The 19,143-nt window shown below is 52.7% G+C and overlaps 2 protein-coding genes across 2 annotated transcripts in view; both read right to left on the bottom strand.

Moving 5' to 3' along the window:
* Positions 1 to 2,144, bottom strand: part of CDON (cell adhesion associated, oncogene regulated) — a 54,978-nt gene extending 52,834 nt beyond the window's left edge. Inside the window, exon 1 of the mRNA XM_030505570.1 lies at positions 2,031 to 2,144. The gene's annotated coding sequence lies outside the window, so the exon portion shown is untranslated. The remainder of the gene's footprint in view (positions 1 to 2,030) is intronic.
* A 13,735-nt stretch (positions 2,145 to 15,879) lies between these two features.
* On the bottom strand, positions 15,880 to 18,639 carry LOC115616237 (serine/threonine-protein kinase Chk1-like). Its single transcript, XM_030505240.1, is given in 5 exon segments — positions 15,880 to 16,284; positions 17,613 to 17,714; positions 17,811 to 17,907; positions 17,909 to 17,940; positions 18,625 to 18,639. Coding segments are annotated over 5 exon segments (342 nt in total). The 3' UTR covers positions 15,880 to 16,188.
* Between the last annotated feature and the right edge of the window lie 504 nt (positions 18,640 to 19,143).

Below are 19,143 nucleotides of genomic sequence, written 5' to 3'. Positions count from 1 at the left end.
GTTTACAAGTGCTTGGGGCAGCTTAAGGGTGTAAATCGCATTAATCCAAGCGACAAAGCTGCCGAGCTCCTCCTTGGGTGAATTACTAATCCCTCGCCACTCGAGCTGCTCCCATCTTAACTCGGAGGAGGTAAAAAACCCACCTTTTAGCACGGAGCTGGCAGCGGATCCCCTCTTGGTATTTCTATCTGCGAGCCCAGAGTTCAATAACCAAATAGTTCTGAGCAACAGCGACGGGTTTCTAAGGCTGCTTCACAAGCCTGTGGAATTTGCTGGGATGCAGAGCCAGTCGGAGGCTTGCCTCTTGGTTTGGAGAGGGGATTACAGGGGGAAAAATGAATGTTTATTTCTTTTTACCAGAGCAGCGCTCCATTATCAAGCCCTCCCCATAGGATGGGCTTGCAACTGCTTTAAAAGTAGGGTTTGGCTTTGAGGCATTTGAATCGCGCTCACTGCCTGGTTCAGTTTGGGGGAACAAAAGCACACTGGTTGTAACATCAAGTTTAACAGCACAGCGTTAAGAAATCATGTTCCCAGCTCCCCGAGCCGGGAATTTTTGGGATATAGCGACGCGAAGGAGCGGCCGTTGCCCTCGGCAACCGCTCGTACAAAAGCACTTTTTCCCCTTCAAGAAGTTACGGGCGGGCAGTACATCCCATAAATCGCAACTGTCAAAACACCAGGGTGGTGGGAGATGAGCAGAAAAGCCAAGGGGCTCCATGCAGCTCGGATTTAAGCGCTGGCACAAGAGGATTTACCTGCTTTGGTCAAAGAAAACCGGGCCAGGAGCGACAAAACCCCCCCCAGAGAATAAGAGTTTATGTGCAGCCGGTAACCCCAGTGACCAGCGGCTGTGGAGTGACAACCCGGGTGTTTGGGTTAGTAAATTGTATTTCTGGGGCATGTGTGAAAGATACAACTCACTGAGTAAACACCCCTTCAGAGCTGACAGCTTTACAGCCGCAGGCTTGGCGCGGCTACTCCTGCCCCGAAACCTCCCTGTGCAGAGACGCAGCAAATCATGTGGGGAAAAGCAGTAAAAACATAATAAATAATTAAAAATAAGCAGCTACATAAAGCCATCCCATTTACCAGTCCTTTAAAAAGTTACGAGGCAGGGGCAAAATAAACATCACCCGTTGAGTTGTGTGGCACCTTTTGGCTTAAAAACACCAACACTGAAAACACGCAACAGTCGACTGGAAAGTTCTTTCATTAAAAAGTCAGTAACTGTGTAATTATTGCTGGGTTTCTGGCAAGGAGACAACGCAAGCAAAAGCCATTTCAAGTTTGGGAATCGGACGGCTTTAGGGATGGAGGTGATAAATAGAAATAAAATGGTAATAATAGAGATAAGGTGTCACCATGCTGCGCAGCAGGAGTCCTCGGGCATCACACACCGCCTCAGCTTTAGGGGCTGACTTTGAACTGCCCTAATCGCTGCAAAAGTGACTTTATGGATTAAAAACAAGCGCTGGGATTATGGATTTTAAGACAGGCAAGAAGCGAGACGCGGCCCCGCGTCCATCCCCTGCTGCGACCACTTCAGAACAGCGTTTTAATGGCAAATACAGCCCTCGGAGCAACTTTCACTGTGAAATAAGACCGTAAATCAGGAACAGGCTGAGGCAGAGCGGTGAAATCGCGCTCTGAGGGTGATTTTAACCCGGCTCACCACAGCGCTCTCTACACATCAGTCGCTTTGAGTCTTTCCTCCGCTCAGCCCCACCGAGTACACACACACAATAAAATAAGAATAATCACGTCAGATGGTTTGAATAAACCCCGCGCCTGAGCCCCGGCTTCAAACGCAGCCAGATAAACCCCTCCGGCTCCCCGGGCAAGGGACGCACGGAGCAGAGACCTCGCAGGTACCGGTTCCACCACCGGCGGCTCCATCCCGGCGGGGGCAGCCGGCTCCGGGGCTGACAGGAGCCGCCGATCCCCCCGCAGCGCTCCCGCCGATCCCCCCGCAGCGCTCCCGCCGAGCCCCCTGACGGCGCCCGCCGGGCGGGAAGCAGTCGCGTTACCTCCGTGCGGCCGCCGCGCCCCCTCCCTGATGCGGGTCTCGGTGCCGGTCCCGCTCGGCGGCGGCTCCCCAGGACATTCCAGGCTGGAGCAGGCGACCCGGCGGACGGGAACCTCCATCCAGCGCCGCCCGGCCGCGCCGCTTATCTCTCTCCCCCCCACCCCGCCCCGCTCCCGCCGGCACCCCGCGCCGCAGCGGGCGGTGGTAGCGGCCGCGCCTCCTCCACGCCTCTCCCCTCGCCGCCCCGCCTCCGCGGACCGTACCAACGGCGGGCGGAGGGGAGCACCGGGGACGGCACCGGGGCAGCGGCGGCGGCGGGAGGGGAAGGGGAGCGGGGCCCGGGCCGGTATCAACGTGGGGCTGGAGGGGAACGGGCGGGCGCAGCACCCACCGGGCAGCGTGTACCCGTGTGACGTGTACCCGTGTAATGTGTAGCTGTGTAATCTGTACCCGTGTACCCATGTGCCCGTGTAATGTGTACCCGTGTGCCCATGTACCCATGTAACGTGTACCCGTGTAACATGTACCCGTGTACCCATGTACCCATGCAACATGTACCCATGTACCCATGTACCCATGTAATGTGTACCCATGTACCCATGTACCCATGTACCCACGTAACATGTACCCATGTAACGTGTACCCATGTAATGTGTACCCATGTACCCGTGTACCCGTGTACCCATGTGCCTGTGTAATGTGTACCTATGTATCCGTGCAGCATGTGCCTGTGTAACGTGTACCTGTGTTAACGTGTAACCGTGTAACATGTACCTGTGCAACATGTACCTGTGTACCCATGTAACCGTGTACCCATGTAACGTGTACCTGTGTATCTGTGCAACATGTGCCCGTGTAATGTGTACCCGTGTTAATGCGCAACCATGTAACCATGTACCCATGCAGCTGTGGACCTATGTACCTGCGTACCCATGCGACTGTGTAACTGTGCACCTATGTACCCATAAACCTGTGTAACCGTGTAACCATGCAATTGTGCACCCGGGTAACCATGTACCCGTGTAACTGTAACCACACACATGTATCTGTGCAACCATGCACCTGTGTACCTGTGTACCCATGTACCCATGCAACGTGTACCCATGTAACTGTGCAAAGTGTAACCATGTAGTTGTGAAACCACGCTACTGTGTACCCGTGCACTCATGCACATGTGCAACTGTGCGCTTTTACCCATGCACACGTGCAGCCATGCAACCATGTACTCATGTAACTGTGCAGCCGTGTTACCGTGAAACCATGTACCCGTGCAGCCGTGCAACTGTGTACCTGTGTACCCGAAAACCATGTACCTGTGCAGCCATGCACACCTGCAGCCGTGTATCCGTGCAGCCATGCAGCAATGCACGCTGCTTGCTTGCAGTGGGGCACATGCTTTCGAGCACCGCATCGTGCCCCGTGCGCTCCTCACACACCCGTGCAAAGGCGCAAAGGTCGCCTGTTGTAAACCCTGTTCTCCCGCACCGAGGGGCTCCCGGCCCTCCTGCAGCCGGTTGTGCAGTTGGAAGTGACTGGAAACATTCCCATGTGTCACCTCAACACCGGCAAAACCGGGCTGGGAACCACCAAATCCCGGGTTCGTGGAAGCTTGGCTTTTATCCAGCCACAACCGCAGCGAGATCCCGGTAAGCGCCTGGGAAGCTCCCATCGTTTGCAGCGTAATTTAACGTTAACAGCTTGCATTAGACCTGATCTGTGGGATTACACCCGGAGAACCGGCATGGCACAGACTCCTCCTTTTCCAAAACACACCCAAAACGCCTCTTCTTTTGGTGGGAATACTCTAAATTTTGGTCTCATTGCGCGCAGTGCAGGGGCTGAGCTGGAAAGGGATTTATCCCAAGCAGGGTTTGCATGGAAAGGCTTCAGCCAGGGATGTCCTCTGTGTTTAAAATTAAAGAGAAATCAGCTTCTTGATATAAAAACATAACAAGGAACAAAGTTCCTTGGGTTTTGGGCAAACCTGCGAGACCAGCCCTGTGTTTACCAGCCCTAATTCTATCCCTCAGGAGTTTCCTGCAGGATGTCATTATTTTCACAAGTAAAAAGGGGGGAAAAACACAAATAGAAAAGGAAGAGTACAAAAATCCTTGGCGGATTAAAAATCCCATAATCCAAAGAAAAAACCCCAAAACTAAATGGATTACTTAAATCATGGGATTTGTGGGAGTTGCCAGAAGAGCTGAGGACTTGAGGATCGTCCTCAATGAGATGCCAGGCCTGGAATTTTGGGATCAAAATAATCCAAGTCAGGATTCTAACAACAGTCCTTCACTGTGTGATGCTGCCTACAACATTCCGGGTGTTTTTTCCCCTTGCTCGGGCCCTATTTGCATGAGAATCCTCTCTTGGGGAGGGGAATTGCTGCTTAATTAGAGAACAGCAATCCCTTTAATTAGCATGTCTGCTATTTTGCATAGATTCAAATGAGATGCTCATTAGGGAGCAGGCGCCCGGACAAGAGACGCCCTTTACCCGTGCACTAACCCCATTAACCTCGGCCAAGCAAAACCACCACGTGGGATTTTTGGGATAGCGCCGGGCTTCCTGCCGGGAGGAATCCTGTCTGCTCCCAAAGGGCAGGCATGGAACATGCTCACTTCAAGCTGCTCGCTTCGGTGTGCTCAATGACAGGCCCCGTTGCATCCATCTCCTACGTTTTAGTGCGGTGATGGTGTGGTTTCCTCCTTGTGACGTTTCCTTCCTTCCAAGGATTTTCCTCCTTCCAGGTTTTGCCTCTTTCCAGGTTTTGCCTCCTTCAAGGTTTTTTCTCCATCACGGTTTTCCTCCTTTGCTGTTTTCCTCCTTCATGATTTTCCTCTTTCCAGGTTTTCCTCCTTCAAGGATTTTTCTCCTTCCAGGTTTTCCTCCTTCAAGGATTTTCCTCCTTCCAGGTTTTCTTCCTTCACAGTTTTCCTCCTTCAAGGCTTTTCCTCCTTCAAGGTTTCCCTCCTGGCGCTGGATTTGGGAGCAGAAATAAGAGGGGAGACATCGCTCCTATTTCCTCCTTCCCTCCTTCCCAAACACCTCCCCAAACACCTCCAGGCCAGTGCATCCCCACAGCAAACAAAGCCATCATTCTCCGGGTGGGAACACCGGGATTCCAGCATCCCCTTTGTTTTCCCACCCGGCCGCAGCAAGGGTGATATTTATATATATATATTTTATTCATTTCTCCTTCCCCGTAATCCCATCGTCCTGTCACGGTTCCCCGGGATGCGGGGCTGCTCCGAACAAAGCCCCCGGAGCATCCCGGGCTCCCAGAGGGGGTTTTGCAGCTGCGCCTCGGAGCGTGACCGATCGGGAATGAGCCTTCGCAGCGCGTCTAATGCTGCTTGGACAGGGAGCCTTTCATCCGCTCGTGGGAGCGAGGCCCCGGCAGCTCCCGGCGCTCCGGCCCTCGGCATTCCCAACCCCGCAGGAGCCGGCCGGCACCGTCCTTGGGGATGAGAGAGGTGGGGATCTCGGTCCTGTCCTGCCCCGCTGTGGGGTGGCTGAGGATGGGAGATGTTCTCCATCACCGTTTCACCCCATGCCAGGCTCTGGCGGGATCCCTGTCCTCATCCCCATTGCTCTGTCCCTATAAGGTACCTTGTCCCAGTTCCCATCTCCCCATCCCCAGCAGGTACTTTATCCTGGTTCCTATTATTCCATTCCCAGAAGATTCTTCATCACTATCCCCATCGCTCCATCTCCAGCAGGTACATTGTCCTGGTCTCCATCACCCCAACCCAATCCCCATCGCCCTATCCTGGTCTCCATCACCCCAGCTCCAGAAAGTTCCTCATCATGGTCCCCATCACTCCATTCCCATCAGGTACCTTGTCCATGTCGCATCACCCCATCCCCATCAGGTCCCTCATCCCAGTCCCCATCACCTTGTCCTCATCCCTAGCAGACACCTCATCCCACCATCCTTCTCCCCCCATGTGGCCAGGCCAGCACCCCAGGCTGCCCCATTGACCATCAACACCCAAGGATCTCCAGCAAGGGAGAGCTTGGGGGATCCCTTTTGGGAAGGGGACAGCAGATGCCAGCTGGGCACCTGGTGCCACCCTACCCTTGATGTTGGAGGTGGCATTGGGTGGCATCAGAACGTGCTTGGCAGCATGGCAGGTACTTGTGTGAGTGGGGAAACTGAGGCACCGAGCAGGAACAGATGAGGAGCTGGTGGCAAGTGGTGTGGGTGCAGAGATTGGAGGGGTGATAGGCTTGGGTAGGGGTGATAGGCTTGGGTAGGGGTGATAGGGGTGATAGGCTGGAGACTTGGACATCACCTAGGAAGAAGGTGTAGAGAAGGTGAAGAGATGGAAAGAGGCAAGATAAGAAGATGAGGATGGTGAAAAGAGAGAAAATAAAGAGAGAAAAGATGAGACAATGGAGGAGAGGAAAAGAGAAGGATAAGGAGAGGAAGAGAAGAAAAAGGAGGAGGAGGACAAGGAGAAGGAGGAAAAGGAGAAGAAGAAGAAGAGCAAGGAGAAGAGGACAAAGAGAAGGAGGAGAAAGAGAAGAAGGACAAGGAGTAGAGGAGGAGGAGGGGAGTAGAAGTAGAAGGAGGAGAAGAAGGAGGAGGATAGGGGGAGCAGAAGGAAAGGAGGAGGAGAAGAGCTGGCTCCAAGAAGACACATCTCTAGTGAGCTTTGCCAAGCCACCACTTCAGGCCTTGGACTGGTTTTTTTTCTTTTCCCCTGGTGAAAAGTGGCTTTTTGACCCAAAAACACGTTTTCAGAGCAAAGGGTTCGTTTGGCCGAGAGCCCTTTTCTTCCTATTCGAAAGCCAAGTCCCAGGGCTGGGGGAAGGGTCACTTCTGCAGACCTGTGTTTTCCCTTACAAATAAGCTATTTTGGCTTTTTGACATCCAAAATACCTCTGAGGGCAGCTTTGGGAGTGAATCATTCCCAAAATCCCCTGTCCTGCTCCATGCCTGGTCCTGCCCGGCTTCATCACCCCTCCCTGCAGCAAACACCCAGCGACGACCACAACAACAGCAGAACTAGTAGAAAACACTCCTTATTCCAGAAGTTTTTTACTTTTTTGCTCAATTTTCCACTATTTTGGTCATTTATCCCCCTGGGCCCTGAACTGAGCCTCACCGTAGGTTGTCTCCAACCCCATCTTCTCGCTGGACCTTGGGCCCATGAGGCAGGTAGCTTGTCCTCAACCTTGTCTCCTGGATGGACCTCAGGTTGATGTTGCAGGTAGCTTGTCTCCAGCCATGTCTCCTGGGTAGATGGATGGATGGATGGATTTCGGGGTGATGTTGTAGATGGTTTCTCCCCATGGGTCATGTCTCCAGCCCCTTGATCTGGATGAACCTCTGATGGGTGTTGCACAGAGCTTGTATCTATTCCTATTCCAAGCCTTATCTCCAGGGTGGACATAAGACTGACCACCATAGGTAGCTTTTCCCTGCTGTTTCCAGCCCCATCTCCTGTGTGGACCTCGGATCAACGCTGCAGGTAGCCCATCTCCAGCCCTGTCTATAGCCCCATCTTCTGGATGGACCCTTGACTTACATTTCAGGTTGTCTCCAGCCCTGCTTTCAACCTCATCTCCTGGTTGCACCTCAGACCTGTCCCCAGCCCCATCTCCAGCCCAGTGTCTTGGCTAAACCTCAAGCCTGTGTTGTACGTTCCTTGTCTCAATCTTTATCTCCCTGAAGGACCTCAGGCCAACGCTGAAGGTACCTTGTCTCCATCACTAGTTCCCTAATGGACTTCAGACTGATGTTGAAGGTATCTTGCCTCCACCCCTATTTCCCCAAAGGATCTCAGACTGATGCTGCAGGTACCTTCTCTCCACCCCTATCTCCCTGATGGATTCCAGAGCAATGCTGTAGGAATCTTGTCTCCATCCCTAGCTCCCTCATGGACCTCAGGCCACTGGTGCAGGTACCTTCTCTCCATCCTCACATCCCTGATGGACTTCAGACTGATGTTGTAGGTATCTTTTCTCCAACCCTACCTCCCTGAAGGACCTCAGACTGATGCTGCAGGTACCTTCTCTCCATCCCTATCTCCCTGATGGATTCCCAGATCAGCGTAGGCATCTCGTCTCCATCCCTAGCTACCTAATGGACTTCAGACTGATGTTGTAGGTGTCTTGGCTCCATCCCTACCTCCCTGAAGGACCTCAGACTGATGCTGCAGGTACCTTCTCTCCATCCCCATCCTTCTGAAGGACCTCTGCCCACTGCTACAGCCCATCACCACCTTCTCTGAGCTCCCCAATGCCAAGCCACCACGTCACCATGCCGACAGCACCCATTCCAGCCCCGGCTGGACCTGGAGTGTGGTGGATGCCCCTCGAGAGGCCAAGACCTCGAGGTGGAGGGAGAACTGGAGCTGGGCGGAGGGGATGGAACGCCTTCAAAATTGACACCATATGGTCGCTCCTTATCCCCAGGCCCAGTAAATGGGTCTTTCATGCTGGGCCGGTTGCCATAGGAGCAAACACGCAGGAAATATTCCAGATAACTGGAATAGTGGCGAAAACATGTGTTTCGGATAAAACCCTGCAGAAAATTGCCCCGTTTAACCCCTCTAGGGCAGTTCAACCCCTTTCTCGGCCCCGGTGTGTGCAAAGGGTGGGGAAACTGAGGCACAGCAGCTCCATGTCCCCTGGGTGGGAATTCCTGCAGTGAAGCACAATCACTGGCAGGTCCTGGGCATCATCTCTCCTCCTCCTCCCTCCCTGGATCCCTTATCAAGATGGATGGCTCCAAGGCCAAGCACATTTCGCTTTGATTTGCCAAGGAATTTGCTTTGCTTTGGCTTTTCTTTCCCCTCCCTTGTCTTTTCCCTTTCTTTCTCCAGCCTCAGCCGAACCTTTTCCTTATCACATCTGGCGAGCAGCGGCTCCAGCCTCCCCTGGCCGCCCTCCAAGCACTGAATGCAGACACTGGCCAAGCTGCTGCAGCGCAGCCAGGTTCCCCCAGCAAATGATGGGATCTCTTGCTCTGCAGGGATGTGGAGCTGCTGGAGCTAGTCCAGGGGAGGCCACGGAGATGCCGCGAGGGCTGGAGCAGCTCTGCTCTGGAGCCAGGCTGAGAGAATGCTTTGGAGGGTCCTGAGCAGGACCTGTGCATGGGAAGGATTCATAGGATCATCATGGAATGGTTTGTGTTGGAAGGGACCTTAAAGCTCATCCAGTTCCAACCCCTGCCATGGGCAGGGACACCTTCCACTAGAGCAGGTTGCTCCAAGCCCCTGTGTCCAACCTGGCCTTGAACACTGCCAGGGATGGGGCAGCCACAGCTTCTCTGGGCACCCTGTGCCAGCGCCTCAGCACCCTCACAGGGAAGAGCTTCTGCCTCAGAGCTCATCTCAATCTCCCCTCTGGCAGGTTAAAGCCATTCCCCTTGGCCTGTCCCTCCATCCCTTGTCCAAAGCCCCTCTCCAGGTTTCCTGGAGCCCCTTTAGGCACTGGAGCTGCTCTAAGGTCTCCCCTTCAGGAGCCTTCTCTTCTCCAGGCTGCCCCAGCCCAGCTCTCTCAGCCTGGCTCCAGAGCAGAGCTGCTCCAGCCCTCGCAGCAGCTCCGTGGCCTCCTCTGCGCTCACTCCAACAGCTCCACGTCCCTCTTATGTTGGGGGCCTCAGAGCTACAGGGGCATCAACTGTAGAGGGTGGATAGGACCCACATGAGGGGATCAGGGAGGAAAAACAAGGATGAAGCCCATGGCATTAGGGTAATAAGTGGTGAGAGGTAGACCAGTCAACCTGGGATTTCTCCTGGTACCTTCCTGTAAATATGCGGATGGGAGGAATGTGCAAGCGCAGAGGAGAAACCCCCTTCCCCAGGCACAACATCTCCTCACTGCCTCTGTCTCAGTGGATATCGGAACCTCTCCAGAGGCTTCGGTGTGTCCTCCAATCTTCCTGTGCAATCTTCTTCCACCTTTATTTCAGTGGGGTGCACATCCACAACAAGGTGCAGCATCCCTGCTACCTGCAGCATCCCTGGTACCTGCAGCATCGCTGCTTCCCTCTGCATCCCTGCTTCCCACAGCATCCCTGCTTCCCTTTGCATCCCTGCTACCTGCAACATCGCTGCTTCCCTCTGCATCCCTGCTTCCCACAGCATCCCTGCTACCCACTGCATCCCTGCTTCCCTCTGCATCCCTGCTACCTGCAACATCGCTGCTTCCCTCTGCATCCCTGCTTCCCACAGCATCCGTGCTACCCACTGCATCCCTGGTCCCTGCTGCATCCCTGCTTCCCGCTGCATCCCTGGTACCCATCCCATCCCTGCCCACAGCTGTTCTGCAGCTGCAGCCCCTGCTTCAGTCCCAAACTCATTTCCCCTCATCAGCTGCTGTGTTGTTATTCCTTTTCCCTGCTTTTCCATTTCTAATAACCTCTCAGCGCATCTCTCCTCCCCCTAAGCTCTATTATGGGTTTGTGAGGTTTAAGCAAAATAAACACGGCCAAACCAGAGCCCTCCTCATGTGCTAAAAGGCTGGAAAAGCTGGAACAGCTTCACTGGGAAGCAGACAGCTTGTGCCGAGGCACCAAAAGCCCAGTGAGCTGCTCATCCCTCCAAGCAGAGCATGGCAGATAAAATCCAGTTAGTTTTCCCCTCCTTTTAGATCTATTTTCCATGGTCCTTGCACCCCAATCCCCTTGCCCAAGGGGGAGTGTTGTGTTGGTGGATGCTGATCCCAGCGAGACGATGCTGAATCAGGAGGGAATGATCAAACCTTCCAGGACAATGTGAATAATCACATTTTCCTGCCATACCCCCTCATTTTCCTCCTTTCTGCATCCCCCAAATCCCATCAGTGGCCAAAAGCTGCTCAAAAGCCACTTAAAGGTTCCATTCCTTGCTCCCAGGGGGTGTTTTTTCCCCTTCATGGGCTCATTTCACTCCTCTCCCACCCGGATTCTCAGCTTGCTCCATGCCTGGGGGTTGCAAAGCAGTAGGTATTTATTTGTGGGGGGTTGCTTTGGGGTTTTTTAGGGCATTTAGAGGTTTATTAGGGCATTTGGAGGGTTTTTTTAGGGCATTTGGAGGTTTTTTTGGGGTCTGTTCTCACTGTCGAGAGCCGTGTTTTCTCCCCACCCTGCCCAAGAATGTTTCTGCTGATATTAAACCCGACCCGGAGGCATTTGGAAGGAGCCGACTTCCTCGCCAAAAAAATGACCTCAGCCTCCCTGCTTTGGAGCCTTTTTTGTACCTTTTTAAAGCATTTTTCTCCCTCTCGTGCCTGCCAGGCGAGAGGCACCGATGGGGCCCCTCACCCCAGCCCCAGCATCATTCCCAACCTGCATCCACCCCCATTTTGGGGGCTACTCGGAGGTTGTAACCTGAAAATCCCAGTTTTAACTTGCAATTCCCCCTGCAAAACCCATCCCTGCTGTGAACAGGAGGATCCGGGGGTTAAACCTGCTGCTAAAACCCACCTTGCACCATCCTCTGGGCACTCAGTGACCTGCAAAACTCGTGTCCCCAGTGAAAGAAGAGGGAAAATAAAGGCAAAACTATAAGCTGTGATGTTTTCTTGAGGGTGTTCCGCAGGAGTTTCCTTGCAGACTCCTCTGCATTTTTGCTGTTATTAATGTGGCTGCATTCCCGAGGCTGCTGCGATGGGTTTTGCAAGAGCTAAAACAGCTCGAGTTAAAAATCCAGCCCCTCCGGCACCTCCACAATGAGAAACACTGAGGAGAAAGCAGGGAGATGCTGATTTAGAAAGGGAAATGCTGGATTTGGGTGTTTTCAGATGGAACAGCTGTGGCTTTAGGGTTTCTTTCCTTCATATATGCTGTCCTGGAGATGCTGAGCTGATGGAGGCAGCATCTCCCTGTTTTGGAGAACAGAAATATTCCTGCAAGAAGCCAACCTGCTGGGTTGCCACTTCCCAAAAGGCTGATGGTAGTGGGAAAAATCCAAATTTGCCCCTAAAAACCAGATGGGGAAATGTTTCTGCCACTTTTCTCTGCTTAAGGTGGTGTATCACTACCCCAGAGCTCCATCCTGAATATCCCAGAGCTCCATGCTGCATCCCACATCTGCATCCTGCATCCCACATCTGCACTCTGCACCTTCACCTTGCTCCAGCAACCTGCACCCTCGATCTTGGCCCGTGCACCCCACTTCTTGCTTCCTGGAGCTGCATCCTGCTTTTGCATCCCACATCTACATCCTGAACCTGTATCCCATGCCTGCCCTCCGGATCTGCATCCCACAGCCCACACCTACAACTTGCATCCTGCATCCCACATCCCCATCTGCACCCTGAGCCCTGCATCTTTCAACCCGCATCCCGCACCGTGCATCCCACTTCTTGCATCCTGGAGCTACATCCCACACCCTGCATCCCAAATCCTGCATCTATGTCTCATGTCCTGCTCTCTTCATCCCACATTCTGCACCCTAAACCCTGCATCTGCATCCCACAACTCCATCCCACCTCCTGCATCCACAGCCCCATCCTGCTGCCAGGACCCTGATGGTCCAACCCACCTCACTGGAGACCCTCCAGAAGCTCAGCCCAGAGCCCTTACTGGGCCATACTGGGCTGTGAACCCTCTGGATACATCCTGCCTGCGCCTCATCCCCACCATCCTATCCAGGCGTTTCTCTGGAGCAGGTGTGATATGGGAGACCGGCATTCCCAAACTGATCCATGCAGGGCGGAGTGTGGAGGTTTCCCCATCTCCATTCCCCTCCCTGGATCACCGCCCCGGCACATCTGGCAGGCAGATGTGGCCATGCGGCTGGGCTCTGCCTCGCAGATGGGGGACGAGTGGAGAAATCCGTGTATGGGATTGGAAAGCTATAACTTTTCCTTGGAAATCTGCATTTCCCGGCTCATTGCATGCACTTCCCATCTCTGGGGCATGCTGCAAGGTCCCTGCTGATGGCTGGGCCTGTGCCATGATGCTCTGGGGCTGGACATCCCTCACCCTGCGCCTCCATCCCATATCTGCATCCTAAATCCTGCTTCTGCATCCCTTGTCCTGCATTTCCCATCCCATGAACTATATCCCACTTGCGTCTGTACCCTAAATCCTTCTGCATCCTAAATCCCAACTCTGAATCCCAAATCCCATGCCCTGTACCCGGTATCCGTCTGCATCTTAAATCCCGTTTCCCACATCACCTGTCCTGTAGCCCACTGCTGCATCCTAAATTCTGCATCTATATCCCATGTTCTGTATCTGCATCCCAAATCATCCCTTTCCTCCCATGCCTGTGTCCTGAATCCCACACCTGCACTCAAAATCCTGCTTCTGCAGCCTCTCTCTGGTGTCCTGCATCCATGTCATGTGTCCAGAAACCTGCACTGCATCCTAAATCTTCCATCCTCCATCCTGCATCTGTATCCTAAATCCTCTATCCCCTGTCTGAAATCCCAGTCCTAGATCCTAAATCCTCTGTCTCACATCTGCATCCTAAATCCCACTTTTGCATCCTCTATCCTGAGTTCTGCATCCATGTCCTGTATGCTCCATCTGGGAACCTGTGTCTGTGGCCTCAATCTTCCATCCCACATCCTGTGTCTGCAGCCTAAATCCTGTACCTGCATCCTGAATCCCATATCCTAAATGCATCTGCAGCCCAAATCCTGCTTTTGCAGCCCCTCTCTTGTGCCCTGCATCTGCACCTTAAATCCTCCATCTACATCCTAAATCCTGCGTCCCACATCTGCATCCTGAATCCTGCATCCTGTGGCCTGTACGTACATCCTAAATCCTCCATCCCACATCTGCATCCCAAGTTCTCTGCCCCTTATCCTGCATCTATGTCCTAAATCCACTATTCCGTCTCTGCATCCTGAATCCTGCATCCACATCCTAAATCCTATGTCCCACATCTCCATCCTAAATTCTCCCATCCTGCATCTACATCCTGCATCTATGTCCTAAATCCTCCCGCCTCTTCAGCCTGCATCCTGCCCCTACATCCTAAATCCTACATCCCAAATCCTACATCCCCATCTAGATCCCGAATCCTGCATCTACATTCTAAATCCTACATCCCCATCTAGATCCCAAATCCTGCATCTACATCCTAAATCCTACATCCCCATCTAGATCCCGAATCCTGCATCTACATCCTAAATCCTACATCCCCATCTAGATCCCGAATCCTGCATCTACATCCTAAATCCTACATCCCCATCTAGATCCTGATTCCTCCATTCCATGTCCTCCATCTACATTCTAAATTCTTCATCCCACCTCTATACCCCAAACCCTCCACCCCACATCCCCCCACCTCCTCCCTAACTCTGCATCCCAAATCCTGCTCCAGGATGCCATGAGGAGGCTGCGGGACAGGAAAACACCCAGTGCCCTCCAGAGCACCATGAATTTGTGATGAACCAAGGGGAGAAGCTGTTCCCGACCGCACTGCTGTTGGTTTAAGGAATTCCGCACTCTCCGGTGCCTCCCTGAGGCACAAAGGTGCTTCCCGGTCCCATTTCACCCAGGACCATCCCAAAACCAGCCTTTTACTCCCTAAATTTCCCCCTTCAACCCTCCAAAGTGGAAAATAATCCCCACTCCAGAGCTAAAAACCCCCAAACCTGTCACCCTCATCATTCCCAAGAGATCACTGAGCCTGGTTAATGTGCAAGAGCAATTCATGGCCTTTTCCAAAGCATCCCAAGGGAAAACATACCCCGTGCTCCCCCCCCAAATAATCTATTTCCAGCAGGGAATAGGTGGAAATAAGGTGATCTGCTGCTAAAAGGGAGGTTTTCCCTTTGCAATGAGCCCCACTCCCGCAACGAGTTGTGTCCAGCCTCACACCCCTCGAGAAACCTTCATTCCCAAGGCATTCCCAAAGCTTTTGCATTATTTTTTCCCCCTTAGAAATATAAATTCCTGGGGGAATGAACCAGAAAACCCTGTATTCAGCCTAATTATCCCCCCCGGCCGCAATCTGGGATCTCTGGGATAATTAAAAGGGCTTAATCCCAGTTGAAAAGCAAACAAGGTCGGAGGCGGCGTCTTCCTGCTTCCCCCTCGCCCGCTGCCGGGGTCCCGCTCCCCAGCTGCAATATAAATATGCAATTAAAAAATCACCACTAATTGCTTGGAAACCCAAGGGGGGCGGGGGGGATCCCACTGGGAAAAAACCCCAAAAGCTGGGAAAAGGATATTAAAACCACTAAAAAAAGGGGGAAAAACAAGTCAAAAGAGCTTTTTCTACCCCAAAAATGAAATGCTGATGCAGCTTTGGGGAGGAATCGTGGGGATGTCTCAGGGTTTGCACCCTGGGGTGGGATTTTGGGGGGATGCGCTTTTTAGATGGGGGGGAAAGGAGTTAATCCCCGTCATTCCTCTCTCGCTCCAGTGCTAACAGCCCCTGGCAGCTCTCAGCTCGTTAGTCCTTCCCAAAAGCAATTAGAGAGTTTGGGAAATGAGGGCAGCTGCTGCCCTCAGACAGGGCAGGAAGGGGGGGACAGCCCCTAAACCTTGTTGGGGGGTACAAGGGGCTGGTTTAGGGCTGCACGGCTCAACGGAGCTCACAGAGTTGAGCAATGGGTTGGGCAACGGGTTGAGCAATGCTGCGCCATCAGTAGGTTCCAGAGTGAACGCCATCAGTAAGTTCTAGAGTGAATGAGCCTCATGCTTGTTGAGAATCCTGCCCCCCCAGTTTAAAAAATGCTATATTACATCCAAAACACCCCCAAAAAAATGGAATAAGATGGATTATATGGAGTAAGATGGGTTAATTAATTAATTAATTCCATTAATATGAAATACTTGGGTTAATATGGAATAATTGGTTAATATGGAATAATTGGTTAATATGGAATAATTGGGTTAATGAAGCCAGATGTGTCCCTTTTTGGGGTAAAAATGAGCGGGGTGTGTGGAATTAATCCCTAATTGCCTATTTCTTGGCTTTATTTAATGCCTTTTCTAATCACTGGAGCACCCCAAGGTCCCCACTTTGCATCACCCCCCCTCCTCAGTGCACCTACGAGTCCATGCCAGCACCCTCTGGTGGCCATGGCAGGATGCGACCCACTGACCCATTGCAGCCTCCCCCTTGCAGCAAGTGGATCGCTTCATGTCTCTCCAAGGGCTTTACTGAACCCTTAAAGCCTGAAGTGTGCGGTCAGTCGGGTGCCCCCACAGCAGGAGGAGGAGGAAGAGGATGAGGAGGCAGGCGGGGTGCTGGGGCTCACGTGGCGGGCAGCCAGACTTTCTGGGTGCTGACGATGTTGCTGAGCTTGCCCTTGATCTTCAGGAAGTGCCTCTTGAACTCCAGGCCATCGCCCTGTGTGGGGAGAGGTTGTGTTACCTTGCACCCACCCAGCATGGTCCTGCATCACCTTGCACCCACCCAGCATGGTCCTGCATCACCTTGCACCCACCCAGCATGGTCCTGCATCACCTTGCACCCACCTAACATGGTCCTACATCACCTTGCACCCACCTAACATGGTCCTACATCACCTTGCACCCACCTAACATGGTCCTACATCACCTTGTACCCACGTAACATGGTCCTGCATCACCTTGCACCCACGTAACATGGTCCTGCATCACCTTGCACCCACCTAACATGGTCCTGCATCACCTTGCACCCACCTAGTATGGTCCTGCATCACCTTGCACCCACCTAGTATGGTCCTGCATCACCTTGCACCCACCTAACATGGTCCTGCATCACCTTGCACCCACCCAGCATGGTTCTGCATCACCTTGCACCCACCTAACATGGTCCTACATCACCTTGCACCCACCTAACATGGTCCTGCATCACCTTGCACCCACCTAACATGGTCCTACATCACCTTGCACCCACCTAACATGGTCCTACATCACCTTGCACCCACCTAACATGGTCCTACATCACCTTGTACCCACGTAACATGGTCCTGCATCACCTTGCACCCACCTAGTATGGTCCTGCATCACCTTGCACCCACGTAACATGGTCCTGCATCACCTTGCACCCACCTAACATGGTCCTGCATCACCTTGCACCCACCTAGTATGGTCCTGCATCACCTTGCACCCACCTAACATGGTCCTGCATCACCTTGCACCCACCTAGTATGGTCCTGCATCACCTTGCACCCACGTAACATGGTCCTGCATCACCTTGCACCCACCTAACATGGTCCTGCATCACCTTGCACCCACCTAGTATGGTCCTGCATCACCTTGCACCCACCTAACATGGTCCTGCATCACCTTGCACCCACCTAGTATGGTCCTGCATCACCTTGCACCCACCTAACATGGTCCTGCATCACCTTGCACCCACCCAGCATGGTCCTGTATCACCTTGCACCCACGCACCATGGTCCTGCACCCATCTTGCATGGTGTTGCATTGCTTTGAACCTGCCCAGCATGGGGTTGCATCACCTTGCACCCACCTAGCATGGTCCTGCACCCACAATTCAGCATCTTGCATCACTTAGCACCCACCTTGCACAGTCCTGCACCCACAGTTCATGGTTTTGCATCACTTAGCACCCACCTTGCATGGTCCTGCACCCACCTAGCATGGCCTGGCATCACCTTGCACCCACCATGCATCACCTTGCAAGTCCCTGCATCACCTTACACCTACTGTGCCTCACCATGTGCCCACCTTGGAGAGGCGAAAATCCACCAAGATCTTGCTCTCCATCTCCCCCAGGTTCACCTTGAAGATGAGTTTGTTGTTCCTCCTGTCCATGGTTGAGATGGTGACCTGAAAACAGCAGCAAGGAGGAGGGGATCCCCTGGATTACTTGCAAATACAACAGCAGAGGGGTCCCACCCCAGGATCTCTCCCCCCAGCACCCACCTGGTTGGTGCAACTCTTCTTCCAGCCGTACCCCATCTTCTCACACACCTCCTTCAGGGCACGGTACGAGCCGTCGGCGTCCAGCTTGGTGAAGAAGCATCATCCGCTTCACCAGGCGCTGCCACGGGCTCTGCCGGCCCCAAACCCATGGGAAAGGTCAGAAATCCCATCAGGCTGCAGCAATCCCGAGGGTAAACCCTGGAAAGCTGCACCCCCTGATGGCAAAGGCTGCGAGCTGCATCCCCCAGGATGCAAACCGGCACCCCAAACGTTATAAACGCTGGGAAGCTTCATCCCAGTATCCCAAAACTGCTCCCTAATGGCATAAATATTGCACAGTTGCCTCTGAATCTCATATATATAATGCAAAGTTGTATCCCAAATGTAATAAATACGGCGAAGTTGGGCCCTGAGGTTATAAATGGGATGAAAAGCTGCATCCCAAATACTACAGAATTGCATCTTGATATTGTAAACGCTGCAAAGCAGCACCCTAAACACTACAAAGCTGCATCCTGATATTATAAATACTCTAAAGTTGCACCCAAACTATTGGAAAGTTGCATCTTGAGATGATAAAACCTTGCAAAGCTGCATCCCTGATATTGCGAAGTTGCATCTTGATGTTATAAATGCTGCAAAGCTGCATCCTGCTGCTAAAAATACTGCAAAGGTGCACCCTAAATGCTACAAACTGATATCCTGAAGTGATCAACATTGCAGAGTTGTTCCCTAATATTAAATATACTGCAAAGCTACACCCCAAACCCTGCTGAGCTGTTTTCACGTCATACCTGCAAGGAGCCTGGGGTACCAAGGAGCTGGCCATGATGCGCTCAGGGCAGGCACATCTGTGGATTGCCATGTTGGTGGCACAGCTATGGAGGTCTCCATGTGTAGGTGATGCCCAGCACCAGCTTTCTGTCCTGGCTCTTTGGATGTGGGAGCAGGAGCTGGATGTTCTCACTCTGGGAATTGTGCTCCAGGACACCTGGGTGCACTCAAATGAGGGGCAGTATGAAGACTGTGTTTTAGATAGCAAAGCACAGTTGGATTGCCATGTTGATGGCACCGTTATGTAGATCTCCATGTGTAGGTGCCACAAGGATTCAAAACTAGCATGATAATTTTCCGTACCCAGTTGGCAAAAGTGCTGGAACGTGGAAGCAAAGTGATACAGCACCTAAACCTGGATGTCTGCTTCTACAATACATGGATGGCATCTTGATTGCTGCAGAAGAGAGACTGACCTGTACTGAGGTACCAATAGACCTTTAAACTTGCTTGGACTAACTGGGTACAAAGTGTCTAGAAATAAGGGCTCAGATAGCAA

Source organism: Strigops habroptila, chromosome 17, assembly GCF_004027225.2.
Source record: "Strigops habroptila isolate Jane chromosome 17, bStrHab1.2.pri, whole genome shotgun sequence".
Classification (NCBI taxonomy): domain Eukaryota; kingdom Metazoa; phylum Chordata; class Aves; order Psittaciformes; family Psittacidae; genus Strigops; species Strigops habroptila.
This window is presented reverse-complemented; position numbering and strand designations above follow the sequence as displayed.